Source organism: Nipponia nippon, unplaced genomic scaffold, assembly GCF_047370975.1.
Source record: "Nipponia nippon isolate SJK-2023a ecotype South Korea unplaced genomic scaffold, ASM4737097v1 scaffold_2, whole genome shotgun sequence".
NCBI classification, from domain to species: Eukaryota; Metazoa; Chordata; class Aves; order Pelecaniformes; family Threskiornithidae; genus Nipponia; species Nipponia nippon.
The window spans coordinates 30,765,218-30,793,137 of NW_028262336.1; the positions used below are offsets into that span (position 1 = coordinate 30,765,218).

Consider the following 27,920-nt stretch of genomic DNA (forward strand, 5'->3'; position numbering starts at 1 on the left):
CTGAAAAATAAATGTGGCAGAGATCCCATGGAAAGAAAAGTATGCAATTATATACTTTGCATATGCAAAGGAGACGAAGGAGAAAATAACACTCCTCATTATGTAGTATTGATTTTGCAACCTAGTCCTCATTTAAAGCAGATCTTATGTGTGCAATTACGTAGCTTTTTAAAAAGCAAACAGTAAAAAAAAAAAAATATAAAAATCCCTTCCATCATGCAGCATTACATTGTTGGAAATGTCATTAGGGCTGAAGCCTATGGCTTTACCGCAGAGCTCCCTGCCACTCTGAGCTAACAGGGAAAGTGATAAGAGCAGTCGGTTGTCATCCATGCGTGGACAGGAGGAATATTAGACAAATTCACTTTGTCGGGGGATTCACAGGTATTTGCTGACGGAAGAGGACTGGTGGCGGTGGGTGAGTGGGGGGTGGGGAATCCAGAGACCTGCGGTTTTATTAGAAGGTCTGAAATCCATGATTCTTCCTGTTCTCTTCAAGCACAGCCCATTCAGCTTCCTACTAGCCCACCTTTCCCTGTCCTAGTCTTCTTCAAGACTGCCCTTTCTCCATCCTAATCTTTTTCCACCCATTCTTACTTCTCCCTTTCCCCTTACCCTCTCTTTTACATCCTCTCAGTAGATCCTAGTCCCAGTTTGAGAGCACCACACCACAATCTCCTTCACATTCCTTCCCACTTGTGCCTGCTCTGGTCTCTCTGGCCCACACTTCACCCTGACAGTTGCACTTTTCCTTCATTTCTCAGCTGTTTGCTTTCAATCCTTCCTCCAGGGGCAACCCTCCCCACGTGTCTAAGAGCCATATTCCCAGCCAGATACTTCAGGAGCCCTATGTACAAGCTTACAACAGCCCCATCTATTAATACTATCTATCTCCTTCACTTCAGCTTTTCTCACTCATCTGCTCCCTTGGGACCAGATGACTTCCGATATTATTTCACTGTTCTGACCCAGCTCCACCCGTCATCTCTTTGGAGTATGTCTGGACCACAGTCACTGCCAAGACCGCAGAGCTGTGCAGGTATTCCCATGCAGGCTTTGTACTCCCTAGTTCACCTGCTGTTATCTCAAATGCATAGTGCTCAGCTACAAACCTTACTGAGGAGGTGAGTAAATACTAGGGAGAACAGGCATGCATCTGTATCTGTATCTATATCCCTGGCTATAGTCCATAGACAAACACCAGTACAAGCAAACAAAAACACACTTGGCAGTGCAATTACTCTTCCCACAGGCAATTCCTGTTTTCTACTAACACCTCTGAAGATCTGTCCTGATCTGAAGTTCAAGACAGCCAACATCCTAGTCCTAAACCTGTCATAAATTTTGATTTTAGTTTGATATTGTGCGACATATCACAGCTAGAAATTAAAGCTTTTATTAAGAGGAGAGAATTGGCTTTTCTGTGGTGCACAGAGTACTTGTTTCAAAAGTAGGTATATTCCGTCATAAGAAAGAGATCACCGAAGCGCAATATAGTTGTGCTTAGGGAGGCTATTAATGGTAATTTTGAGGTTTTAGAAGTGCAGTATTTTTTCTTTCATTTTTCTGCCTTAATGCTGCCATGCTGGACTAGCTTCTTTGTCATGAGCCTATGAGATACTTCATGACATTTTTTAATTCCCTAAAACATTTCCAACAGCTTTTTCACAGAATAGGTTCCGTATTTACATATGCATATAGAACGCATGAGGACATATTTTTATCTTGTGCTTCATTAGAAAGAGTGACGTTATTCATTAGCGCGCTCTGTGCTGCTCTCTGCCATAGGGATGGATGTGAAAGACACCAAGATGCAGAGAGGATGGTTTGCCTTTGTAGCATGCCCAACCTCCAGCATGAAAAAGTCATGACTCGAGCCTCTCAAAAGTAAAAAGTTTACACTTGTTACTTAAGAAAAAAAAAAAAATCTGTATTAGGGGAGTTTACATTTCCTTACTGAGTATTTAGGGCATGGCCATTACATGTTTCTCAGACCTTCCTCTATAACCGTGTGCTTTTAAATATTAAATGAGAGTTTCCTACAGTCTTTGGATACTTGTGGTTAGCGTTTTGAGGAAAAACCAAACTTGTGAGATTCAAGGTAGCTCATACCTGGTGGACACACTACATTAGTAGCGAGAAACTCAGAAAGCATTAGGAACTCCCACAAAGATAGGGGACATTGCAGAGGTATGCAGTGGTCAGTCCACAAGAGAGTGTGCGTAGCTATACGCAGGCACGATGCAGGAGACCAGACGCCCGTACATGTGTGGCATTCAGACATAAATAGATATAGTCACTGGATCTCTGCTGCTAATATGCATGAAGGACCCTCAGGCATACAGATCTCATTCAGTGAATATATATAGGAACGCCTGCCTGGGAGTGTGTTTATTAGATCTCATGCACAAGCGTTTCTGCATGCGTGAGCAAATCCCAGGCACAGACAGAAGTGGACTCAGGCTCAGTCTTATGTTTGCGAGGTCTTGAGATGCAGCGTTGAAGTACGGGTGTGGGTGGGATTCACAAAAAAGGGGGGAGCGTTTGTTGGCCACATGCAGATGTGTATTTGTGGGGCTTGCATGTGGAATGTACTTAGAAGTGAGTATGAATGGTGAATATAAATGTATATCCAACTGAGAATCCAATATTGGCATTTGAAAGCGGCACGAGATATTTCAGTATATAGACTTGGGGATTTGCATAAAGTTCTGCATGTGAGAAAGACTTCAGGAACAGGGATTGAATGCGTTTCCTTTTCTCTGGCAGAGGAGCGTTTTAAGCAGGTAGAGCGTTGGCAGAGCGGCAGGGCGTAGGAGTTTCATGTTGCGGGATGAGAACAGCGTGGCTCACGCGTGACTGTGCTACCACTGGCAGGGCGGGAACAGCTGTCCGACCGTGCGTGTATGGCAGGGATACCTGGGCGTTCTCGCCTCCAGTGGGGACCATCACTTACAAACCATCTGGATTTCCTCTGGAACGGACTGGGCACCTGTGCAGAATGAGGAAGCAGCTCAGGCCAGACAACAGCGTATTGAAAAAAAAAAAAAAGCAAGCGAAGTAACCCAGGGAGGGCTTGTATGTGGTAAGCACCAACAGGCAGTAAATGATACCTGTCAGCTGACTGGCAATTACTGCCTAAGCACCGCCGGGGTGGGAGTTCGGGAATATGTGTAAACACTTCTGCATAGGCAATTCATCCTGAACAGCTGATAACTTGTAGCGGTACACAACACAGCTCCCAGCTCCCACATAGGCTTTGTTGTGCCTGTAGGGCACAGTACCCGTCGGGAACTACCTAGAACTCACATCTGCTTAACATGAGGAAGGCCCAAAGCACTACCAGCGCCGGCTGTCCTGCACGTCACGATGGGAAGTGCTGGGAAAAGTTTGCAGTTCGCAATACCTGCACCTTGGATTTGTTTCACCAGCTATGGTATCACTCCTGCGCAAGCAGAGCAAAAGCAAGCGACCCTGGTTGTTGGCGTGGAAGGGCATGGCTTGGCTTCCCCGGTGAGATGCTGAGGCCTCTCTTGACGTGGCGGGGCTGGTATTTCATAGATAGGTACTTCATTGAAGTCTTGTCATCTTGAGATCTGCCTCCTTCCCTGCTTCCCCTTCGCCTTGAGCCACAGCACGGCGGCTCTGCTCTCTCATCCCCTACCTCCCTCTTCTCCGAGAGCAGACAGGGCCAAGCGATGAGGACTTCAAAACCTTGGGCAGAGACTCGGCGTGAGCTCGCTCTCTAAAGCCAGGCCGTGTGTTGGGCGCTCTGGGGTACGCGAGTGTGAGGGAAGGGGGTACCCGCAGAGGGACACGTCTCTGCTGTGCAGGACAGAAATACCGTCGAAACCAGGCTCGCCAAACGCCCTTCTTTGGTGCATGCAGGTGGTCGCAGGCTTCTGGCACAGCTGCGGCCGGACGCTGGTGCGGGACGTGCTGCTGAGAGGGTGTATCTGCGTCGCTGACCTCGATGGCCGCGGGTGAGCACAACGCCCCGGGTGCGCGCCGAGCACCGCCAGCTGGGAAGTGTGCGCCCAGAAGCTCCCTCGCCGGGAGCACCCGGCCATCAAGGCCGGCCGCCTTCCAGCCACGCAGTTTCACCTCCACCCCGCCCGCCGCGGTGGGCCGCATCCACCTGCGCCGCTGCCAGCGGGCGGCGGATGCCGAAGGTTCTGGAAGGGCCGGGGCCGCCCCGCGCGCGCGGCCGCGGCCCGCCCCGGCAACCCTCGCCTCACCCGCCGGCACGGGGCCGCTTCTGCCTCGCCGCCCGCCGCCGGTGCCAGCCCACCCAGGTGCGTGGAGACGACGGCCGCAGGGACGCGGCCGTGGGCGCCGGCGGCCGGGAGCCAGGCGCAGGGGCCCTCCGGCGCCGTCCGCCCCCCCCCCCCCCACCATGTGCGGTCTCGGGTGTGTGTGTGCGCGGAGGGGGGGAGCGAGGGGGCGGACACAGTGGAAATTTCCACTCCCTGCAGCAGCCGCCGCCGCCGCGGCGGAAAGGAGGAAGGCGGGCGCAGGCCCCGGCCTGCCGCAGGGAGGAGGAGGCGGCGGCCGCGCCGCGGCTCGGCCCGCCCGGTTCGGGCCCGCTCCCCGGCGGCGGGCGTCCCCCTCCCGCTCCCCTTTCCCCCCGGGCCGGGGCGGTTGGGCAGCCCGCGGGAGGGCGGGCGGCGGCGGCCCCCCGGCGGGCGGGCGTGTGCGCGGCGGAGGCGGCGCTTGGCGCGTGCAGGGGGCGGCGCGGCGGAGCCTGCGCAGCTGCCGGCGCCCTTTAAGCCGCGCCGCCCGCCCGCCCGCCCGGGTGTCTGTGCAGCCTGGGAGCCGCGCGGGCAGGAGCCGCCGCCAGCACCGCCTGCCGCCGGGGACGCGCCTTCCTCCTCCTCCGGTCCCCCCCTCTCCGGCATCGCCGCCGCCCCCTCCTCCCCACCCTTTGCCCCGCCGCATCCCCGCTCCTCCCGCCACAGCCAGCTCTAAGATGCCCCGCTATGAACTGGCTTTGATCCTGAAAGCCATGCAGAGGGTGAGTGAGGGAGGGGAGACGGGAGGGAGGGAGCCCGGTGGGACCCGACGGACCCCCCGCCCCAGCCCCCGGCGGCCCCTCGGTGCCTCCGCCGCCGCATGCCGGCCTCCGGCGGCAGCCGCACTCCCGGCCCCGGGCGCCCGGCCGGCCCCTTCCCCCGGGGCGAGCCCTGCCCTCCCCGCCCTCCCCTCGGCGCCCTGACGCGGAGTTGCGCAGCGTGCTTCAGGCTCTTGGCTGTCTGTCTCTGCCCTCTCCCCTTCCTCTTTTTTTCTTTTTTCCTCCTCCCTACCCCCCCCCGCTGCTTGGGAGAGTTTGCTTAGTTGCTCCCCTAGAGCCGCAGTCCCCTCCTCTCCCCCCTCCCCTTGGGTCCGCAGGTAAGCAGATCCCACACTTAGCGAAAGGGATGCATTTCTCCTTCTCTTATTCCCGCTGCTTGCCTGGCGCAGGTGAACTTAACACCTTCCCTTGCCCCTGTACATTGGTGCCAGCACGTCCCCCTCTTCCTCTGCAGCACCAGCGCTTGCCATTGCCGTCTGCTTCACACCAACCCCCCCAGCACCTGCGATGCCTTCGCTGGGTACCTTGCTAGGTCGCAGCAGCCCCACGCGGGGTCCCCTCGCCTCTGGGAGGCCTTGCGGTCAGCCTTGCTGGGGGAAAGCAAGGACTCGCTCCGGCAGGCTTCCCCTCATGGGGTGCCAGCTCCTTGCCTCTCCAGCCCCCCTCTGTACCAGGGAAGTCTCAAGAATTTTTTTTTTTTTTCTTTTTTTTCCCCTGCCGTTGCTAACACCAGTTGAGCTCTGCTGATACGGCTCGCCATATCGCCCACGGGAAGGGTTGCTAGCCGTTGCCGCCGCTTTTGGCGGCGTGATGATAAGCCGTGGTGTGAGCGAGTGAGCTTATATGATGCTCTTTCTGTTTTACAAGAGCTGAATCAGTGCGGGGGGTGTGTGTACTTGTCGGTAATAATAATAATAAAATAGAAACATCTCTGTGTAGATGGGGCCCTTTATTTGGAAAATAATAGCTGATACTGGCCCTTCTCTAGTACCTTCTATAGCCTTGTTTATCTGCTACTTTCCAGCTTAATATACAGTGCTGGTGTTGGAATGTAGCAGCGCTTCTGCTAGGCTGCAGCCCTTCTGATCTGACCCAGCATGGACATGCTTTCTCTCGCATTTAACCTTCATCTAAATGAACATGTGTATTTGTCATAGAATACCAGGAAGCTAAATAGCGTTGCTGTGTTTCTTCTGTAGTTACAGGAGCACGTCTTCATGTATTACATGTGCTACATATACTAGTACATTTCCATTCATTTTACATGTACCATCCACATGTCAGGGTTGGCTTTTTTTTTTTTAAGCTGTAGTGGACTTCTCAGGTGAGTCCTCTAGTGGAGAAATACAGCAACAGGGAAAAAATCTGGTGACATTGCTGCACCACCTCACGGAGCAGCATTCGCTCTGACAAAACATGCTGCTTCTGGACTTGGCTTGTCAACGTGTATTGTTTTTTTTCTTTTTTGTTTGGTTGTTTCCCCTCCCTTCCCCATCAGTGTATAAGCCATAGGTAAGGTGATGAGATGCTTTTTGTATACATGCTGTTAATGTGGGAGATGCATTATGCCATGCAGACGCTATAAATGCAGAGCAGGACAGAAAGCGTAGCAAATCTGACATAATACCGAGACGTGAATAAACTGACTACTCTGAAAGGATGCCATGGAGTGCTGTCTGGCTGGTGGAAAGGATCTTTGGTTCCTAGGATCTGAGCGCAGAGATGTAGGGATAAGCTTTTAGCTGTAAGATGCTTCTAATGAGCATCGATGCACTCGGGATTTAACATCTGCAATCTTTTCGTCTTTGAAGTTTGACTCTCTAGTATATTCTTTCCTGACAGATGTATCTTAACATGTTTTTTAGCTCTTTGATTATGTTAAAACACTTAAGTTTTGGTTCAGGTGTACTGCTGTTTTTAACCTACCCTGGTTGTAACTCTGGAGAGTCTGTCTCTAGATGCTGGTTTCTTGTTGCTGTTGACAGTACACCAGATCTAGGTGCTTTTTTATGTTCCAGTATCTTGCTACTGCTGCCTTTCTTGTGTAATGAGAACACTTGAAAAAAATTTCTGTAGTGGTTGTATGCTACATGGTGCTGCTGAATCCTGGCAAAGGGGTTGCTCTAATGACCCCCGTAGCAGGGCATAATCTTGACTGTAGTGCTAACTTAAATTAGTCAAAACGTGGAGACCTGAATATGGAGCTAATAAAACATCTGAAATTACAGAGTGACTACATAAGTCCTTCCTGTAGAAGTTGGAGAGATCATACACAGTGCTGATGAAGCTACCCTGGGCAGGTGTTCGCTGTCCTGCCATATCAGTCCCTCTGTGTGGTGGCTGCGTGCTCCGGTGCCTACTGTAGTCTGAGGCTTGAGCAAGTGCTGACTCTTCTCTTGGTGTCTGTGGCATCCTTCCTCATCTCTGACAGCTCCCCTGCCTTGCAAAAAAAAAAAAAAAGTAAGCCCCAGCCGCCTGGCTTTGTTGCACTTTAGGACTGTTAACTCCTGTGAGCTCCCTGGCAGCTTGAGCACAAACCTTCTCAGAGCTACAGTCTGGTAGGCTTTCATGGCTCTCTTCAGAGGCAAACTTTGTGATTCTGTGGGGTTTCCCCCACCCACAACTGTTTTTAATAGTTACCTTGGCATTTTCATAGATCTAGGCAGAATAAATCCCTCCAATTCATTTTTGTTGCTTTAAACTCTGTTGCTCCCTAGCACTGCTTGTGTTCAAGTCGGGGACCCCTCCTCATTCTTCTCTTGCGTGTGGCTTCTGTTGTGAACCATGGAGTCTGTCCTGCAGCTGGTCTCCTCCCTGCCCAGCTAGCCTCGACGTGGCTACAGGGCGAGCATGACCCCTCAGTCCTGCCTGATGCTCCCGTGGCCCCTTGCTTCTTGACAGCCTCCCTCAGAGCCTCTTCAGCTTCCCTTTTCTGTCTTAAAAATGCAACACCCAAGAGCTTGGGGGGCAGGGGGGCAAGGAGGGAAAACTTTTACTTCCAAGCTTTGCCACCAGTTGTCTGCATGTACTTTTCACAGAAGCTCATGACTCCGTTCTGAAGTCAAAGCTGAGTAGCCATTCTCTGTCCGGTTTTGTAGGCAGCGTATGACGAGGTAATTGACTTGCACTGGAAATAGCGTATTTGTAAATTGACTGTGGACAGAGTCCTTGATCAGCAGAGACCCCAGTCATGACTCTTAGGAAAACAATAATAAAAAACCCTAAAAGCACCCCCAAAATAAATAAAAAAGCCTACTTATCTGTGGTATTGCTCTATTTGAAGAGTAGCTGCAGTGAGGGACGTGGACTGTGTTTCTCTGCGTGTGAGTATATGGAGGAGATGCTTTGGGAGAAGAAAGGTATGAGGCCAGTGAAGTGACTGGAACTTAGGATGGAAATAATGAACATTGCCCACGTGTGTGGCTTTCTACACGCCAACATGCAAATAACAAATAGCAGGGTGAGCTTGGGGAGTTTGACGGCTGCTCTGTTACCAGTAGCGTGCAGATGTACGTAAACAACACGTTGCCTACCCTCAAGAGCCCGAGTCAAAGACTACAGCTGCGGTGAAGGTAGAGGTGCAGAAATGAAGACGCAGCTGTTCACGCTCTAACCTTTACTATTTGTAGCAAAAGATACATTCCTAATTATTTCTGACTTTCTCCCAGGAGAGTCATCTTCGGCTTTCAGCGGGGGGATTATGGCAGAGCAGGACCTTCAGCAGGAAAGGGTAGCGCCCCGCTCGTGAATTAGCAGGAGTTGTCGCTTGCTGGAGAAAGGAGGGCTCTTCAGGGAGGCTTCCTCTTCCTCCCCTTCTCCTCTGGCCGAAACTCCCTTGAGAGCCCGGGGAAGGAAGTGGGGGGGAAAGGGAAGGAAGAGCTGGAAATGGCTTCCTATTGCTCTGATGCTGTTTTGCAGACTGACCACAGGGCGGCAATGCGGCAATTCCCTCCAAGGAAAATTGCGGCGGCAATTCCCTCCAAGGAAAATTGGCAGCCTGGGGAACCTAGGACAGAGAGAGAAGGTGGTGGTATTTCCATGCTGTTCTTGCTGCTGCTCGACTCTTGCGAGCTGGGACACCTGCCTTCAACAAAACAACTTTGTAACTGGAACGGAAGCGAATGGACAGTTTGAAAATACTTTATATTAGAGTATTTCACTAAAAATGAGGAAGCATGTCAATATTTTTATTGGCAGCGTACTCTTCTCCCCCACTTCACCTGTAACAAAGGACAAATACATAGTATGTGTCATAGTCTAAAACCTGCTCACCTTGTTTCAGTAAATACCCAGACTAGGGGACCCATCCACCCACCTCTCTAATACTACAGTGAATCTGGGCTCTCAGTTTGACTGGCGTGTTCACACAGTGTAACTTGTCTTCAGCATCTGTTTGTTGCCTTTGGAGTGGGTTGCCATGTTTCAAAAATTCCCTACCTGCTGTGGAGGTCGTTAGCTATTTTGGGAAAGCCAAAGTAATGGGCAGTAGTGTTGCTTGACATCTTGACTATTACAATTAATTGCTGTGTAGGCAGCTGCAGCAATTGGGCTTTTGATATCTTAGTTGCTAGGAAGAAGGGGGGGGAGAATGAAGAAGGCAGTAAGCAGGTAGATACTGGTTTTATTTTCTTTCCTTTCTGGTGAACCTACCTGGTCTTACAGTTGAGTTGTACATCTTCCCCACCCCTGTCCTGTACTTAGCAGGTTAAAATTACACAAAAGTTTTCCTCTATTTCCTTTGACTTTTTTAGTAGGCTGAAACAGGCTCTTCTTCACAGTATTATGCCTAGCAGGGAAGGACCTTTGTGTTGGGGGTGGTGCTGGAAAGAAGACCAGAGAGTTGGAACTAAAAGGCAAGATTGGAAAGCCACAGGATCTAGCCTTGACTCTCCTGTAGGAGTCAGCTTTTTGTTTTCTGCCTTAAGCATTTCCATAAGAATAACTGGATTTTGAAGTGCGTGATACAGACAGCATTTGAGAATGATACCTGCTTGGCTGATGTTTGCCACTTCTCAATCTTAAGACTTGAGAGTGGTCCTCTTCTAACTTTCTGCCAAGTGTGGGATATGTGCCTGGCTTGGGTATGGGGGGAGGTAGAAGATGATTCTCATCTACAGAACAGTTTAAGCCTTTTTATAGCAATGGGTGTTAGCTAGGTGAATTTGGCAAAGTTGTCCAAAGGGAGCTGATGGCAAGAATAAGGGACTTGAAAGCCTCTTGGCTTATACAGGCTTCTGGAGTGCATCGAGTGATGTGCTTGAGTGAGTGTATGTGATGGGATGCCCTGGTTAACTCTGCCAATCTTGTTCCCTAAGCTGTAGAGCTGCAAGCCTGACTGCTGAGGCGGGACTGTGGGCAGGCCCTTGTGTCCATGCTGGGACTGGCAGACTTCAGTGAGATTTGGCTAGCCCCTCTTCAGTGGGCAGGAATGGTGGCTTAACCTTCAAGATGCGACTTCTGACTTCTGCTCTTTGCCCCTGTTACCTACTTAGCAATGTGCTCTTCTCTCTCAGCTGTGTGTCTCTCCTCAGTTGTTCGCTGTGTGTATGTATACATGTGGATGTATCCTGTATATGAACAGGGAGGTGCTTGTAAACTTCAGCGTGAGAGCAGATTGTCTATCCTTTAACTGTTGAAAAAGAAGGAAGGAGAACCTGTTGTGGTAAAATAGCATTATTGCTCTCCATTGTTGTAAAAACCCTCAGAAGTGACTGACTTTTTTTAAAGATATCCGTTATATCACTTAGAATAAGCTGTTAGATTAATTCAAGTATCAAGGTGTGTATGTGTTTGCTTTCTTCTAATATATCATACATACTGTATTTTGTAATGATGGAAGTTCTTGCTTTCTTTATGTATTCTTTCAGGAGCTGATTTCTCCAGTTCCCTTGTTCCAGAGCCATAATGCTGGCAATTTCCATCCAAAAATTACTTTGGTGGTTGTTGATTATTGATCAAGTAACTTATCTTGCTTTTTGTCAGACTCCAGCCAGAGCAGGCTGCTAATTCTTTGAGCCACAGCTGCCCAGATCTCCTCTGCTACAAGTCTGTGGCAATGTAAGAGTTGCTTATGTGGAAACAGTTGCTTGATAGAGCTGCATATACCAGCCTCTGTGCAGCTTATCCGAGGGCAGCAGGAACCACCGGGCACCAGGTTGTTCCCTTCAAAACCGCCTACCCAGTGGGCCAGCAGGAATATCTCTGGTGTGCACTGTGTAGAAGAGCTGATAAGAAGGCGAAAGGGTGGGGAAATAAAAGGGAGGACAGATAGGCAACATATAACTAGTTATGTAGAAGTGGAACAGGAAAGATGGCAAGTAAAAATATGGAAAGTGAGGCAAGATCTGTGTAAGTGAAGGACCTCTACTGTGGGAGCACTAGTGCAAATACTGGTGCTGGAAATGAAATACTAAAGAAAATGCATCCTCCCTGGGGAGGGGAGGGAAAGAAGCAGATGGTGTGAAGGAAGGGTCATGAACCCTAGAAATAGACTGTGAGGAACTACATAGGAACTATTGTTCTGCTATTTCTCTCTCTCTCTTTTTTTTTTTTTTTTTTTTTTTTAATCCTGGCTTGTCCACTTGCAGGCCAGTCCTTGTGCTTCAGTTATGTAAATATCTAAGGAATGATAATTAAAAACAAAGGTACATGCAGAGCATGGATACAGGAGGGGAATGTGTTCAGTGGAGTTGAGACTATTAGAAAAATAAATCAATGTTTGATATTACAAAGCTTAATGTAGAATAGTGCTAGTTGTTTTATAATCAAGATAACTTTATTTAAACCTTGTTTTGGTGTCTTGAAATCCCCAAGAAGGCTTGGAAATCTTGCAAGAGCATCCAGCAGACTAGGAAGCTTGGAGGGCCTCAAACTTAAATTCTAGGATTATGTGTGCCCCTGAAACTTCTGTCTCGCCTTTCAATAAAACTTGTGATGCTTTATGTTCTTGGAAAGACTGTGGGCAGCCATAAATGTGATGGGAACTTGGAGAAGTCCTAAATAAGCTTAATGAGTCTGGTTTTATTTTTTTATTCTCCCTAGAAATTCTAGGAAGAATTTCTTCCTAGTGTTTTGCCCAGTTGCATGGAGACTGACACTTCCACTACTGCTTTCTCATTGCCCAAGTAACTTCTGAAGTCTGTACTCTCCTTGCCAAAATCCTCTTCAAACGGGGTGAACCAGCACATTTTTCTAGCCTAGGAGCATGCCAGTTACATCAGTTACTGCTGAATGGTACCAACCAACCAACTGGATCGCATCTTTGTACCTTGCAGCTAAAGAAAATGGTCAACTTCAGTAATGGCAGATATTCTACAAGAATTTCTGATGGTGTGCTTCTAATAGGGTGATAATGTTTGTCCTCTGTGTCCAGAAAACTTGATTATGTGATCCCAAATCCTCTACAGAAATCAAATTACTTGCATGTTAATGCTCATTTTACCCATTCTCTTGCTGTTGCTCTTAGTGACTAAGTACTTCATCAGACTAATTTAGGTAAATAGTACTTGCCAGTGGCAGTGAAAAATGTTTGTGCTTCTGAACTTCAGGTTGCCACAAGAAGGAATTTGAGTCTTCAGGCTCAGTGTCCCTCTGCAGCTTCCAACTTAGTATGTCAGCTGACATCTTGACACACTTACCTGGCAGGGAAAGTTCTGCCTGATGCTGCATGATGCCAGAATCTTCTATTTTTGCCATCTCCTGGAAGAGACACCCCCTCCCACCTCCATTAAAATGGCTTGCCTTCCCTGTTTGCCCTATTGTGCTCTTTACTTGGTTACTGTTGACTGTGTGCCTTCTCAGTACCCTCTTTCCTCTTCTGCTTCCAGTTCCTGTGTAGAAGGAAGAATGTCATCTGTCTGCAGCTGCAAAGAAAAGCATAGTTTCCTTGCTGAGGGATGGAGCTGCTTATAGTGGCAACCTGTCTTTGGGCATCTGAACCTCTGGTAGTCATCTGCTTGAGTTACGGCAGAGGCGTGAATGATTCTGCTCGTTTGCCAGGGAAGAGTGGCCCAGTTCCTCAGCGGTGCTAAGCAGCAGCTGTACTTTCTGCTCTCTTCAGAGAACCCAGATAACATCTGTCACTCATGTAAACATCAGCCAATTCTTTGGGCTGACAAGGGGAAAAGGAAGTACTTACCTACATATTTTCTTTAAACTAATAGTCAGTTTAACTTAAGCTGATGGACTAGTTTTTCTTAAGACCCGAGTAAGATGACTATGGTATGCCTAGGTAGGCATGGAGAAGATAGTCTATCTTTCTGGTATCTCTTTATTTTAACAAATAAAAAGGAACTTTCTCCCTTCTTCTGTCCCCAGCTTAACCCCCTCCTTCCCCTTTAGGTGTTTGGAGTTTTTGGAAGAACAGTGGAAGCAAATAAACCCACTATTCCTGACAGAGTGCAGGGGACTGACTCATGGGGAAAGAAACCATCCAAATGTGAATGCCACAGGCAGTGGTGTGAAGTGGCTTGCCGAGGCACTGCTGGTGATGTAGGTTTTGGAAAATAAGCCATCTTCCTTTTGCTTTGCAGTTCAACAGTACTGTAGCTTCTATTGTGTTTACAGAGTACTGAATGAGCACTGCAATAAAGCTGCATCGTCTTTCTTCTGGTGTTTTTTTTTGGTTGGTTGGTTTTTTGTGCCCCCTCCTTAATTTGTGACTTGGTGAGAGACCTAAATAGGTGTATACATTTGGGATGGGGGTGGGGGGGGAAGAATGGTTAAAAACAAAAACAACAGCTAAATTGATCTGCTACTCTAACACTGTCAGTCACAGTGCCCTTCAGCTTCAGTTGGCCTTACAGTACTCCAGTTGCTGCTTCTGTAATAGTCCACAGTAGCATTACATTTCTGACTGGCAAATGCAGTGTAGTTCTCTGTTTCTGCTGCTGAACTGCATGCTGTGAGGTTACTTATTTCTCTCATGTCTCCTTCAGCAGTCCTTTAGAAAAGAATCGAGAAGAATGTATTGTGGAGCAAGCTTCTTTTTCTGATGCTGCAGTAAAATGAAGACCAGAACTGGAGTGATTCCTGAAAACCCAGACAAAAAAAAGTGCATTTTGTCTTCATAACAGCTCCTTTGAGTGACTGACTTGAACCTTGCACCTCAAATTGGACTTCTGTGATAGTGATGATTATATTATAGAGTTGCCTCTGTGGTGCCTGTGTTCTCCAAGGCCAGCAGAAGTGTTGATGCAGTACCACTTTGGGGCAGCAGAGCACATGTGGCAAACAGGTTAGTCAGGTTGCTGCTGGTTCAGGTAACTTGTAAATGTGGTACTCTTCTGCTCCAGCCTGTTGAGTTGCTGGGAATGCCAGTCCAGACCTTAACTCAAGTTATTTATTCGATGCTACAGGTCAGCTTCTGCTTCTCAACTTTCCTGCTTCTTATGACATAGCCTGTTTGTCTCAGGTGGGATTCCTGCCTGGCTCCTCTGCCCCAGCTCCTGGTTTACAAGGGAGAGTCCTGAAACTGCAGTCCTGAATGTTTAGGGCTCTGTTGTGCAGCTGACAAGGATAGCCCCTGCTTTCTCAAGGGCATGTACTACACAAGGATAAGTTGATCTGTATCAGTTATCCCATGAAGAACATTTGTACTCCTTTTTTTGTGTTCTAGAGTGCTGCAATAAATGGAACGAAGCTTTTTCCTCTTTTTTTCTGAGAGATAGGCTACCTCAGAGAACCTTGTGTTTACTGTGGAGCAGTGGACAGGTAGGAACTCACTTGCGTATCCATAGCAGGTAGCCTGTAGTGTGAGCAGGCTAGGCAACACACTCAAGGCGTTGTATGTTGTATAGGCCTGCTCAAGGCATGAGACTTTTATTCTTTTTTTTTTTTTTTTTTCCTGGGAGAGAGATTGTTAATATTTTCTATGTAAGTGTTGAGGCTGGCAATCTGGGTACCTTTCTTCCATGCAAGTGATTTGTTCAGTAGGTAAAATGCTACCAGTATGAGTTAACATACCCCTGCTTGAAGGAGGTGGAGAAGAAAAACATTGTTTCTAAGAACCCCAAAACTACTTTGAAGTCTATGAACAAAGTTAAGTATGTACTTAATTTGCTAACAAATGATAGCAGTGGGCACTCATGTGTGATATGTGGGCATCTGCATCCTCAAATTAACCCTAAAAGCGTTGGCCATTGGGACCAACTCTTTAACTGTAAGAGAAAAGGGAAGTCAACTGAGAAACTCCCATCTGCGAGAAGAGAAATAGACTGTGCAGAAAACAAATAGTTGCTTTAGGGCTGGAGCAGTTTGATTCTGGCGTATTTTAAGACCTGTCTTATTAAAAAAGCACTGCGGAGAAAGTTTTCCTTTAAAACAATCATACAAATTTCTCCTAAAAATCCCACCCTAAATCTGCTTCACATTATCTAATATCTCTTCAGGGAATTGCTTGAGACTTCTTTTTTTTTTTTCTTAAAGGACAGGCTGCCTGTTGGAGAGACATATGCATTGTTTCACCAAAGCTGTAGCCCTCTATCTTCAGACAAGAGGGAAGCACATTGTTTTGTGTCTTTGATATGATCCAGCCAGAAAACAGCCTTAGGGGAAAAAAAATCACAGTCCTTGGCAGCAGTGCTGTCTTTCTGTCTTTTTTCTGTCAGTGCCACAATGTACGCTGCTCTAATAACTTGAGATTAAACTCGCATGGGGCGTCTCAAAAGTCCTTCTTAAGACTTGAGGTCATAACTTGCTGAAAGTTCAGAGGGACGAGTCTCATTTTCATAATGAAAAAAAGTTCCAGGGTTATTTTAGAATTAGGTCTAATAAGAAACTGGTACAAGAAGCTACTTTAGTACAGTAATTTAGTGACAGTGCAGCAAATTTGTAGCGGCTACTGAAAACTTTCCACCTTCCTGCTCAAGCAAGCTGAACCCTGCAAAACTGAGATGTTGATTACAAAGGTGATGGCTCAGGTCTCTGTAGATTGCTTGTTTCAAGTGCATGGTCTGGCTCTACCTTCCAGTGGAAAATGCTCAAGAAACTTCACTTTTTATTTATTTTGGTTAGAATGAGTCCATTGTAGTTTGGTAAGTATCCTAATTGAGAAATGTCACAATTTATTCAAGGGCAGCTGCATCTTCTACTTACACACTTTTCAGAGGGATTGAACATGCTTGTAATAGTCATACTATGAGCTGGCTACCTCTTGTATCAAATAGACATTGTTTTGATTAGTATTTTTGTGATTTATGCATACTATTGTATAGTACAGTTTTGCAAGGTCATTGATTAGCCTACAGGGAAGATGGTGGGAAGTGAACTAAAGATCAAGTCTAACATTTTTCAGTAACAGAGCAGGACAACAGAAGAGGGAAAATATCGGTTATTACTATTTCTTTAGCTTGCCCGTTATTCTAATTTTCTGTGTAGTAGTTTTTCTTCTTTCCACTGTGTCTGAGTAAAATCTCTTCTTCCCCTTTCCTTAAAATATTTATAGTTTTGGTATAAACATTATAATGCAGTTGAATTTGAAAATTCAGCTGAATGTAGTAAAAGATGCAACACTATTAAAGTGTTACTCAAAAGTGCTTAAAACTAAGAATAGTACATTATACTTGTATCTGATGGCATCATATGATCTGAAGTGTTTATAATTTTGTGTTGGATTAAACTAATAGACCATTTAACTTCTGCTGCATTTGCGGGTGGGGATAAATGTGAATTCTTCTATGGAAGAATTTAAAATAGATCTGTGGTTTGAGGCTTATGAGCATGATAAATTTAGCACACTACTGTAATCAGTCCATTTTGTGCCATGTCTCCGTAGTCTCTCATTATTGGCTATAACTCCAGCAGAACGAATATCTGTATTCTCATGTGGGTTTGTGGTGGTGGGGAACCCTTATTATCTTTTTTGATTCTGAACTACTCTTGAAAAACAGCCAACTTGTACGAATAACATGATTGTGAATTTCTCCTTAAGGCTGAAGTTGTGGTTTGCTGTAAGCTATTTTAAAAATACATCTGCCTTAATGAGAAGTGCACATTCTTACATCAGCACCGTTGCTGCCTTCAGTAATGCACAAAGTAAGGCAGAGGGGGGAGTGTGTGCATTTTCAACCTTAACTATAGTTTTTATCATGGTCTATCTTTGTAATGTTTTTATTTACTCTTTTTTAAACAAAACGAATATGCTGCAGGGATGCTAAACAAGAAACCACCCAAATACTAGAATATTTTACCTAGGTGTTTGTATTAATCATAGATGAATTAATAGGGAAATGTGAGCTTCAGCATAGTGCCAAAGCACTTCTGCAAATGAAGTGGGACGGGGAATGCCTGAAGCTGATGCTTATAAGACTTTGAAGGCTGGCAGACCTTATGGGCAGAAAAAAGATCTGGTGATTTTTTTTTTTTTTTTTTTTTTTTTTTGTGCCTGCATTACCTTTAGCAGTGGGTGGGAAAGAGGACTGGAGTCAGACCCTGTTTCTTACTCTTCTGTAATTATCTTGAATACTAAAGGTTTGTGTTCTGATCTTTAGACTAAAGCGGTTCTTTGCTTTGGTCTTCTCTTCCCTTGCTGTGCTCATTCAGTGTAGGAAGTAGAAGAATCTTATGTCCAGTACTCTCTAAACCCATTGAATGGTTTTAGGTGGGTATAGGTAAACGATGCCTCCGAAGGCACAAATAGGAGATAGGAGCATCCTATCTCCATGGCAGAGGTAGGAGCCAGCGTGCAGCTCTTCAGTGCCCTTTCCTTTCCCACCTGTCCAGTTATCTGCCAGCAAGTCTTTTCCCCTTCCCTCCACTTTGAGTGCTTCAGTCCTGCTTGCCTAAATGAGTGCCTGCTTCCTGACATGCTTTGGTAGAGTTGGGTGTGATTGGGGGTTCAGGAATACAGTGGCAGGGTATGCTTTGCCTCAAAACCTTCTACCTCTGATGTTAGTGATCCTCTTCATGCTTGGATGCAAATGGACAGTGCTGGGAACAGTGCTTCCTGGCATCCTAGCAACTGTGACTGCTACCAAAATCCATCTGGTTCTCCCTCCTGTGCCTAGGGTGCTCCCAAAAAATCCTGAAACCATGCAGGTGTGGGTATCAAAAGGCACATGGCAGACAGAAATACCCTAAAGCCAGATGTCAGGCATAGTTTTGCTTTTGTCACTTGCTTGAATGGGACTTTTTCTTCACTTAGATTACATGGGATATGTATGAAGAGCTTTCAGAGTAAAATGTAACACTGTGATCATCGATACTCCAGACAGGTGCAAACTCATCTGAAAGCTGTGGAATAACCTTGATTCTCCAGCTGATCTTAAATTTGTGTTGTTTATTGACAGCATTGTGACTTCACTTAGATTTATTTATTTTTTTTTTTTTTTTTAGCTCTAGCAGCCAGCTGGTGTCTCAAGTGCATGCATATGATCTACCAAGATTTGTGGGGTGCAGTGCTAAAGCAATACAGGAAATGGCTAGCCAGGTTAACGCTCCTTAGCGGTTGTTTGTTGGTTGGTTGTTTTTTTTTCCCCTCAGATTGCTTGTGAGAGGAAGGCCTGTTTAGTGGCTTGAGAGGTAGATTTGTGAGACTCTAAAGTAAAGAAAAATAAAATATATTTCTGTTCCTTGCCTTGTTCTGGGGAATTTGGGTCATTTAATACTCCAGAATTGTTGCGTCCCTTAAGGTACTCGTAAACATTAAAGCTGACTTGTAAAAGACATTACTACTTAGTTCTACAAATATTTAATTATGTGTATTATGGATTGCATAAATACAGCAGGAAATATAAGGGGGAAAAATCTGTGGTGTTCAGTCATTGTTTTACTAGACTTCAAATTTTTTCTCATTACTTCATGAAATTCTTCTCTAATTCAATCTTTGTCTTTTGTCTTTGCTGCCTTGCAGGGTTGGTACAGTAGGCCTCACTAAACTTAGCTGCAACTAAGAATTTCTCCTACATCAACTGAGTTAAGGCTGATGCTCTTGTGGAATGTGGATTAAAAGTGCGTGCTAAGTTCCAAATTTCCATTTGAGAAGCGGAGAAAGTAAATGTACCACAACCACCAGCATCAGGACAGCAAACCAAGGGACAAAGAATTTGATCCACAGTGTTGATATATGTTAACTGGTTCACGTGTTGCTTAAAAGACGTTTGCTGGGGGGCGAGAAGTGGACGTCAGCTGTGCGAAGTCATTTTGTTTACAAAAATGAGGGCTTCTTTGGAAACAGCAGACATTGCCATTGTGGCGCTGTACTTCGTGCTTGTAATGTGCATAGGTTTTTTTGCCATGTGGAAATACAATCGGAGCACCGTAAGTGGCTACTTTTTGGCAGGGCGTTCTATGACCTGGGTAGCTATTGGTGCATCTTTATTTGTGAGCAATATTGGAAGTGAACATTTCATTGGGCTCGCAGGATCTGGAGCGGCGAGTGGATTTGCAGTAGGTGCATGGGAATTCAACGCCTTAATGCTTTTGCAGCTTTTAGGATGGGTCTTCGTCCCAGTCTACATCCGGTCGGGAGTATACACCATGCCTGAATACTTGTCCAAGCGTTTTGGAGGGCATAGAATTCAGATATATTTTGCAGCATTGTCTCTAATTCTTTATATCTTCACCAAACTCTCAGTTGACTTGTATTCAGGGGCACTTTTTATTCAAGAATCGCTAGGTTGGAACCTCTATTTGTCGGTTATCCTCCTTATTGGAATGACTGCACTGTTGACTGTGACTGGAGGTCTTGTGGCTGTCATCTACACAGACACCCTTCAAGCTCTGCTTATGATTATTGGTGCGCTCACACTTATGATCATAAGTATTACGGAGGTTGGTGGGTTTGAAGAAGTTAAAAGAAGGTACATGTTAGCGTCACCAAATATTACGTCTATCTTGTTAACCTACAACATTTCCAATATCGATTCCTGCAACGTCAACCCAAAGCCTGATGCTCTTAAAATGTTGCGCGAGCCCACAGATGAAGATATTCCCTGGCCTGGATTTCTGTTGGGACAGACCCCGGCTTCTGTCTGGTACTGGTGTGCCGATCAAGTCATAGTTCAGAGAGTTTTAGCTGCAAAAAACATTGCTCATGCCAAAGGATCCACTCTGATGGCAGGCTTCTTAAAGCTGCTGCCAATGTTTATTATAGTTGTCCCAGGGATGATTTCACGAATACTGTTTGCAGATGATATCGCCTGCATTAATCCGGAACACTGTTTTCAAGTCTGCGGGAGCAGAGCTGGATGCTCTAACATTGCCTACCCACGTTTGGTGATGAAACTTGTGCCGGTTGGTCTGCGGGGACTGATGATGGCTGTGATGATCGCTGCACTGATGAGTGACTTGGACTCAATATTCAACAGTGCCAGCACCATATTCACACTTGATGTCTACAAACTCATTCGGAAGAGCGCGACGTCTAGAGAACTCATGATTGTAGGAAGAGTCTTTGTTGCGTTCATGGTAGTTATAAGCATTGCCTGGGTCCCGATAATTGTAGAAATGCAAGGTGGTCAGATGTACCTTTATATTCAAGAGGTAGCGGACTATTTGACCCCACCGGTGGCTGCTCTGTTTCTTATGGGTATCTTTTGGAAGCGTTGCAATGAGCAGGGGGCTTTCTATGGCGGAATGGCCGGGTTTGTTCTTGGAGCGATACGGTTGATACTGGCGTTTATCTATCGTGCTCCGGAGTGTAACCAGCCGGATACTAGGCCAAGCTTTATCAAAAACATCCATTACATGTATGTTGCGACAGCTCTGTTCTGGATCACTGGGATCGTGACCTTTGTAGTAAGCCTCCTCACGCCTCCGCCTACGAAGGAGCAGGTTCGGACGACCACTTTCTGGGCCGTGAAAAACAGGAATGTAAAAGAGAACGCTGCAAAGGGGGAGCTGTACAAAGTGCAAGAAAAGACCATCCTGAAGTGCAATGAAAACACTAACCATATCATTCCAAACGGCAAATCGGAAGAAAATATTAAAAATATTAAGCCGGAGGATATCAATCTTCTGGTTACTTGCAGAGATGACAGCAACCCAGTGATTTCTGTGAGTCACTCTGAAGTCGAGACACCAGTTGATTGTTATTCGAACGGACAAGCGGCTTTGATGGGGGAGAAAAAGCATGAGGAAGAGACTGATGACAGAGAGAGACATTTGAAATTCATAGATTGGTTCTGTGGCTTTAAAAGTAAAAACATGAACAAGAGAGCTGTTCGGGAGATTGAGGAAGAGACTGTTTGTTTACAAATGCTGGAAGAGACTCCAAAAGTTAAACTATTACTAAATACTGGACTGGTCTGTGTCTGTTCGCTTGGAATATTCATGTTTGTCTATTTCTCTTTGTGAGTGAATAGTGAACTTTTAAGGGTATGGCTAAACATACAGAAGTTGATACAGGTCTCTGGAGATTTTGTTTGTTGTTCTGTTTTGTTTTTTCTTTTCAAATAACATAACTGCAACCCAGGCATTGTTTACGCTATAATTGTAAGATCAACTCAACTTTAGCCTATTTAGAAACCATTTGAGACATGTTGTCCTATCTCTGCTGAAGGCAGAACATGTCATGTGGTGTCTTTTTCTCTTTTCCTTTTTTTTTTTTTTTTTTTCCATTTGCAATACTAACCTTTTGTTTTTCCATGTATAAGTATACCAAAGGCAGGCAGGTGGCTGTATTTGAAGTCAGGCAGTTACAGAGCTCAGTCAGCATCAGGGTGCAGCTAACAAGTAATCATTTACCGATGTGTAAAATCTAAATGATTAAAGCTGTGTTGAAAGATTTTTTTTTTTTCTTAAATGTAAGGCTACGATGCACATGGTTGTGTAGTTTTTCTTTGTAACATAGCTATATTACCTTGGCCAACTTAGCACTCTTTAATTTTGCTCACCGCTTTTAGTTTTTTTTAGTTTCTCATTTCTCTTATGGCAACAACAGGATGATACTTTGTCTCATCTTGTAGCACTTAAAACACTATAGCTGTTAGTAGCTTTCTATCTTTTTTTTCTCTGTAACAGAATTTTTGTCTTTTGATTTTATCCACTGTAAATTCCATTACTGAAAAGTTGCTGTATTTAAAAAAAAAAAAAAAAAAGAAAAAAATGAACCTGGAGATGACAAACTGTCAATGGAGGAGAGGGGAAAAGGAAAAAAAGAAATACTCGTTATTTGGGTTTTGTAGTATACTGGAATAGAAGAGTGTATATTCAGCCTCTTCAGCCCCCAAACCTTTAGGACATAACTAGGGTTAACCTCTTTTTAGAGAAAAATCTGTACATAGGTTCTGCCACATGAGAAAAAGAAAAATATGAGACTTTGCATGTGTTCAGTTTGGTAAGCACACTGAAGAATAACTCTTCTCCTCTGCTGTGTGTCTCTAGAAGGAAATACTCTGCAGCCCTACCACTGCTGCATACTGAGTCTGTAAGGGGAGAAAAACAAGTGGGAAAGCAGGAGGAAGGGGAAGTGGGGGAAAGAGGTGGAAGTGGTCCTTATTTTCCAGAGTCCTTTTGCCTCATGTCTTCTCCCACTTCACCTTTCACCCTGTCAAACTTATTTTTTTTGAGGAATGACTTGTGAGGGATTCTGTGCCAGGAGATAAGGAGAGAGTGCAGTCGTAAGCTGTGTTGGCAGTTGAGGTCTGCCCTTATGATTCTTCAAAAAAAAAAAAAAAAAAAAAAAGTGAAACTTCTCCCAGGTGATCACAGATGATCAGTAGGTCTTGAGATGCTGAGGTTCTTTTCTGCCGAAGGGTGGTTGCCCAAGGCAGGGATGAACAGTTTCCAGGTGTGGAGGACAAGTGTGTGCAGGAAGTTGGCGGAGCTCGGCAGACCGAAAGGTTGCAGAGCTTGGTCCACTTCCCCCTTGGTAAAGCAGGAGAACGTGTTGCCATCCTGGGTGCTTTTGCCCTTATGCTAAACCGAGTCAGGGCCTGTTTTCAGGTGCAGAGGCCAGCTGACAGTGTGTGGCTGCACTTGTAGTATTAAACCCCCTTACCCTCCAGAACAGAGTGATCATATCCAGGCTTCCCATGAAAATAATTCCTCCAGTTGTTGTTGCTCCCAGGCTAGGGAATTGTTTGGGAGAGCATGAACTGGCTGGGCCAAAAATGGTCTAAGGGACCATGCTGACAATTCAACAGCATCGATTCAAGGGTCCAGAAATGTTTCCTTGGCACAGTATAATTTAATAATATAAACAAGAACCAATAGCTATGGGTGAAATAGTTCTGTAGAGATGAAATTTGGGTTAATCCTGCCATTGGCTGCTGGAGAAAGTTTGCTTTCGAGTACAGTGGTGCTGTAAGCTGCAGGCTGTCCAAATAGCTTAGTATAAGGTACAATACATATTTTCAGATAAAATTATTAACTTGATTTTTGTTGGGTTTTTTGGTTTGTTTTTGTTTTTTAAATCAATTGAATCCCGTTAATTACAAGACTTTAAACAGAGGCCAAGATGTCCCACCTTTCTCTACTTTGTTTAGTTGTTGCTGCTGGAAAGTAGACTATTCTAACTGGAAATACAGTAATAAGTGTAGGGGCGGTTTTGCAATATATGTAGAAGAGGAGAGCTGCCATACCAGAGTCTTGATGTTAATACCAGTGTGACAGGACCATTTTCTTATGGTTTGTGTGGCTGGCTTCATTCAGAAAAATATTTGAAATCCTTTTTAATAGTAAAATTGTAGTATGTGAAATACGTTAATGGCATCTCAAGTTAATTCATTAGTGGGCTGAGTTGGGAAGGATGGTACTATAAGAAAGATGTAAACCAGTTAATTTTTTCTGTGCAGGATAAAGTAATTTAGGGTAAAATTTGATCTTGGTGGGATGAAAAGTAACAGCTTGTGGAGGGTAAAGATAAGTCTCAGTCCAACAATATCTTCTCGAAAAGGCTGGGATCTGGCTGATATGCCTAATTCGACACAAGGAAAGAGAGACTCATGTACCAGGCGCTGTCCCTTAGTAACTTGGCGTGTCTTTCTGTCAGTGACTGGTACTTGGATTTTCCAGACTGGTCCTCTTTGCTCTCAGTATTAACAAATGCATTGCCACCTAACCTGTGAAGCCAGGTTAGCTCAGGGACCCTTACGCTTGGCTGCCATTGCTTCATCTGTGCTTGCTTTTTTCCCAGGGTGCCTTACATGGTTATGAAGCTGAAGGCATGGCTTTTATTGCCACCTGAAGAGTGGTTTGCTTACAATGGCTTTTCCCAGCCGGTTTTGCCTCCTCTCTTCCCCCCCCCCCCCCCAAGTCACTTGCTATTTAAAGAGAAGGCTGTTTAAACAGTTAATACACAAGATGCCTGTATCCTGTGCAGTATAACTGCAGTCAGATTCATGGTGAAATTATCCTTTGACTGTGGTAGGGAGTCATAATCCTTTGCAAGTGTACGGTGCAGCCTTTGACTGTTGAATCTGAGATACTCCATCACCCAGTTAATGTATTCTCACTTTCACTAAACTAACAAGTTGCCTCATTAATCACAGTGGTAATTGGCAGTCAGTCAGGATCTTAATAAAGTAATACTTTGCATTCCCCCCCGTCTTTAGACCTGTTATTGTGAAGAAGCTTTTAGGGGAAAAAGCACTGGAGAAATAATTTGCTTAAGTCATTTAAAAATGTGTTTCTATGCTACTCTCTGCCTAATGCCGACCTCTTCAGTCGTATTCTGTTTTCATGTCTTAGAGGTCATAGAACTTGCTAATGTTCTTCGCTGCATATAACCACTTAATATAAGGCCCTTATTAGGGGAAAAAAAAAAATATAAGGCTTCAAGCAAACGGTCTATTGGTGAGCAAGTCCCTTGCCCTGTGTTATGGACCTTAGTATAAGAAGTAGCTTGAGGGTTTTTTTTATAGCGTAAACATGCCTTTGCTAATCTTCTGACCATGATCTATGTAGAAGGGGTGTTAACCCAGGTTAATACATTTTGGTTTGAACACCAACTTTTTTGTCCGGTAAAACTACAAGTGTCTCCCATGATGGACAATCAGTTCCATAAATGTTAATGCCTAGCCTCCTCCTTGGTGGGACTGGCTAGTCATGCAGGGGTCGATCCAGGAGGACGTGTGCTTCTGTCTCGCAGCGATTGGTTTATTTATTGCCTTGAGCTTAGAACGACAGTCTTGAAAAACTTCTTTTGGAATGACACCTTTTTTGTTGTTATTTCCCTTAACTTATTTTTCAGTTAAGATATTTGAATTTTCTCCCAGAAATTTGTTAGAAGCCTTTTATTTAAAAAAGAAAATAAAAATAAAAAAGAAAGAGGCTTCTTGAGAGCTTAATAGTACATTCTGGGAGACTATTCTTATTTAACTTTTTTTTTAAATGAATGATTTGATGCTATTCTCTGCCAAAGTTTGGGGTTTGTTGTTTTTTGTTATTTTTCCTGTTAGCTTTTACTAATACCTGAAAGGAAACGGTGAGAGATTGTAAGAAATTAAAATGGGCTTCAGTGTACCGCTTGCGTATTTTCTACTTCTCTTCTGTGTTCCCTTTTCCACCCTAATCCCAGAAGGGCCAGCATGAGACTTCTGATGCAAGTCATGATAGTACTGTAACTGAGTAGTGAAAAGGATTTCCCGCAAGGTTGCAGTGAAGCAGGGAGAGCCATCAAAGGATCTCTGTGCGAACAGTTAAAGCAGAAGATGCTTACAACTTAAAAACGTACAGCTTTATTTTTTTTATATATATATTTTTTTAAATCCTAAGATAAAGGAGGTGTTGGGAGATGCTCCCTTTCAGAGAACAGGATACATGGAAGAAGTTAGAGTTGCTAGCTCTAGCTTTCTTGAGGAAATCTTTGGATTTAGCATGTATAGCGAAGCAAAAATACTCATCTGTTAATTTGGTATTCTGTATGTTCTGTGCCCTTAAATGTAATTGTTTTGAAAATGAAACTAACCTTGTTATGTGATGTTAAAAAGCAGACTTGTGTGCAATGTTTTACATTTTTTTTTTTTTAAGAAAATGTTTGTATATAATTAAATGGTTTAATGTGCTTTAATTGGCCTAAGGTAAAGAGTAGTCCTAGAATGTAAACATATATAATTAGGATTTCTGATTTCACTGTGAGATCTCTGAACTCTCTTGTTTTGCAAAGTGGTTTGTTTTGTTTACAAAACACTTTCTATTATTTCTTTTATGGTGTTGGTTTAAAGGCATTTGCTTCACTTCTGTTCTAATATTGAATTCATGGTATAGTGACATCTGGTGACACTTAGCATTATCAGTTTCACTGTGTAAAGTCAGACACTTTGAGCAAAAATGGTAATGATATGACAATTCTCTGTGTCTATGAATACACGTTTTTAAATGAGGTGGTTATAAAAATAGTTGCTGTGCAAAATGTTAGTAGTCTTCTTCAAGAAGAAAGCAAATTTTCTAATATCACTAGAGCAGTCTCTTCATTCATCTTCTTATTTTTAAAGCACAGTGTCAAAGTGATGCTGCTTTACCTTGTATCTCTGATATAATGTTTTTTTAGATATCTGTGAAGTATTTTTGGTTTTTGTTGCTGTTGTATTTTTCTGCAGATTTTATATAAAATACCAGTTAATGAACTGCCTTTTTGTTTTTTTTTTTTTAACTATTCAACTAAAACACATTTCAGACCAAAACCAAATGATATCATATAGCATTTGAAACCTGCCTTTTTCCTTGTCCCTTGTTTTTTTGAAATAAGCCAAATGGGCATGTAGATAAGATCACTATAATGGATCCAGGTCTCTTTTGGTAAAGTGTTATTTAAAGGTCTGTTAAGATCTTACAAGACAATATACTGAAAAAAAATATTGTAGTAGGAATATAGATTTAGAAGTGTTAATGAGATTAATACAGCTTAATTATATTGTAAGTTGCTACTGTCCATAATGACAAGCTTTTTGTCATAGAAACGATGTATGATAAATTAATTTTGGTCTAGTGTATAGAACTATCATATTGCTATAAATCTTTGAAGTAAATCTGATGCAAAATTTTCATAGTTAGCATTGCTGGCCCTGTGTATACTGTTCTTTGTATACTGTATGCATATTATTTTGCCTACTGCATTAGTCTTCAAACTAAAACTCTTATTAGAGAGTATTTGGATACTTCAGACTGTGTTTCTTGCAGTTTACATTCCTTTACCATGGCATTTTGTCCTGTCTAAAAGTATTGTATGGAAATGTTTAAAACTTCTGTACAAAGTTTCAATAAAAATAGAGAAAAAAAAAAATCCACAAAACAGAATAGATATTTGTGAAACTATTTTGGAGAACTCGTCCATAATTACGTCATACATAATCTTACTTGTAGGAAGTATTGCATCCCTATATAGAAAGATACTTCTCGTTTTGCCCCCATTATTAAAAGGCAGACCTCTTTAAACCTGGCATGGGCATTTGATTAGAGAAGTGGAAAGAAACCCCCAAACTAGATTCTTTAAAAGTGCAACAAGAAATTAAGGATCCAAAACTTGGTTCTGGAGTTTGGCTGCTGCAAAACTTAATGCCGATTCACGTTGCGGGGAGGTGGGGCTGGACTGGTCTTTCCATGACCTGAAGCTCAGGATGCTGGCAGGGCAAGGCTGGCCGCCTGAAGCACCCTGCAGAGCAGCAGCTTGTGTGCAAAACAAAAGACGGGTGAATCCTCATTCAGCAGAGCAGCCTTGTTGGATATTGTGCAAAATTTCGTTGTTGTGTTTTTTTTTTTTTTTCTTTTTCTTTTTTTTCTTCTTTAAATGCCCTGTTCAGCTGCTGCTTAACCAATTTTTGAGTGGGACAGGCACCTTCTTACTTGATTCTGAAGTGTCCTTAAATACCTCCAGTTCTGCTTCGGTATCCCTCTGGGACTGCCCCAGCCTGGATGCCTTGGTGTCTGTCTTGTGTTCGTTTCTGACTCCAATCTAGTAGTCAGTCCTGGT

The 27,920-nt window shown here is 44.3% G+C and overlaps 2 protein-coding genes across 5 annotated transcripts in view; both read left to right on the forward strand.

The window, feature by feature from the left end:
- Nucleotides 1–4,148: 4,148 nt before the first annotated feature.
- MRPS6 (mitochondrial ribosomal protein S6) overlaps nt 4,149–27,920 on the forward strand; it is a 46,457-nt gene continuing 22,685 nt past the window's right edge. The window contains exon 1 of one of the 2 annotated variants that reach the window (XM_087759316.1): nt 4,149–4,295. In XM_087759316.1, coding sequence (XP_087615442.1) covers nt 4,164–4,295 — 132 coding nt within the window. In that variant the 5' untranslated portion in view covers nt 4,149–4,163. Of the gene's footprint in view, nt 4,296–4,880; nt 5,015–27,920 lie in introns of those variants that run through there. The other variant, XM_087759318.1, reaches the window with a different exon arrangement.
- On the forward strand, nt 4,876–25,977 carry SLC5A3 (solute carrier family 5 member 3). 3 transcript variants are annotated; one of them, XM_087759313.1, is made up of 3 exons: nt 13,412–13,561; nt 14,011–14,306; nt 18,921–25,977. In XM_087759313.1, exon 3 carries the CDS (start codon nt 19,223–19,225, stop codon nt 21,362–21,364), a length of 2,142 nt encoding a protein of 713 aa, XP_087615439.1. In that variant the 5' UTR covers nt 13,412–13,561; nt 14,011–14,306; nt 18,921–19,222; the 3' UTR covers nt 21,365–25,977. The 3 variants fall into 3 exon arrangements, with proteins under 3 accessions (XP_087615440.1, XP_087615439.1, XP_087615441.1); XM_087759314.1 differs by lacking the exons at nt 13,412–13,561; nt 14,011–14,306 and adding an exon at nt 4,876–5,014; XM_087759315.1 differs by lacking the exons at nt 13,412–13,561; nt 14,011–14,306 and adding an exon at nt 14,375–14,782.

Excerpts from the sequence above, each read along its gene's own strand:
- SLC5A3 (XM_087759314.1), top strand. The coding sequence starts at position 19,223 with ATGAGGGCTTCTTTGGAAACAGCAGACATTGCCATTGTGGCGCTGTAC.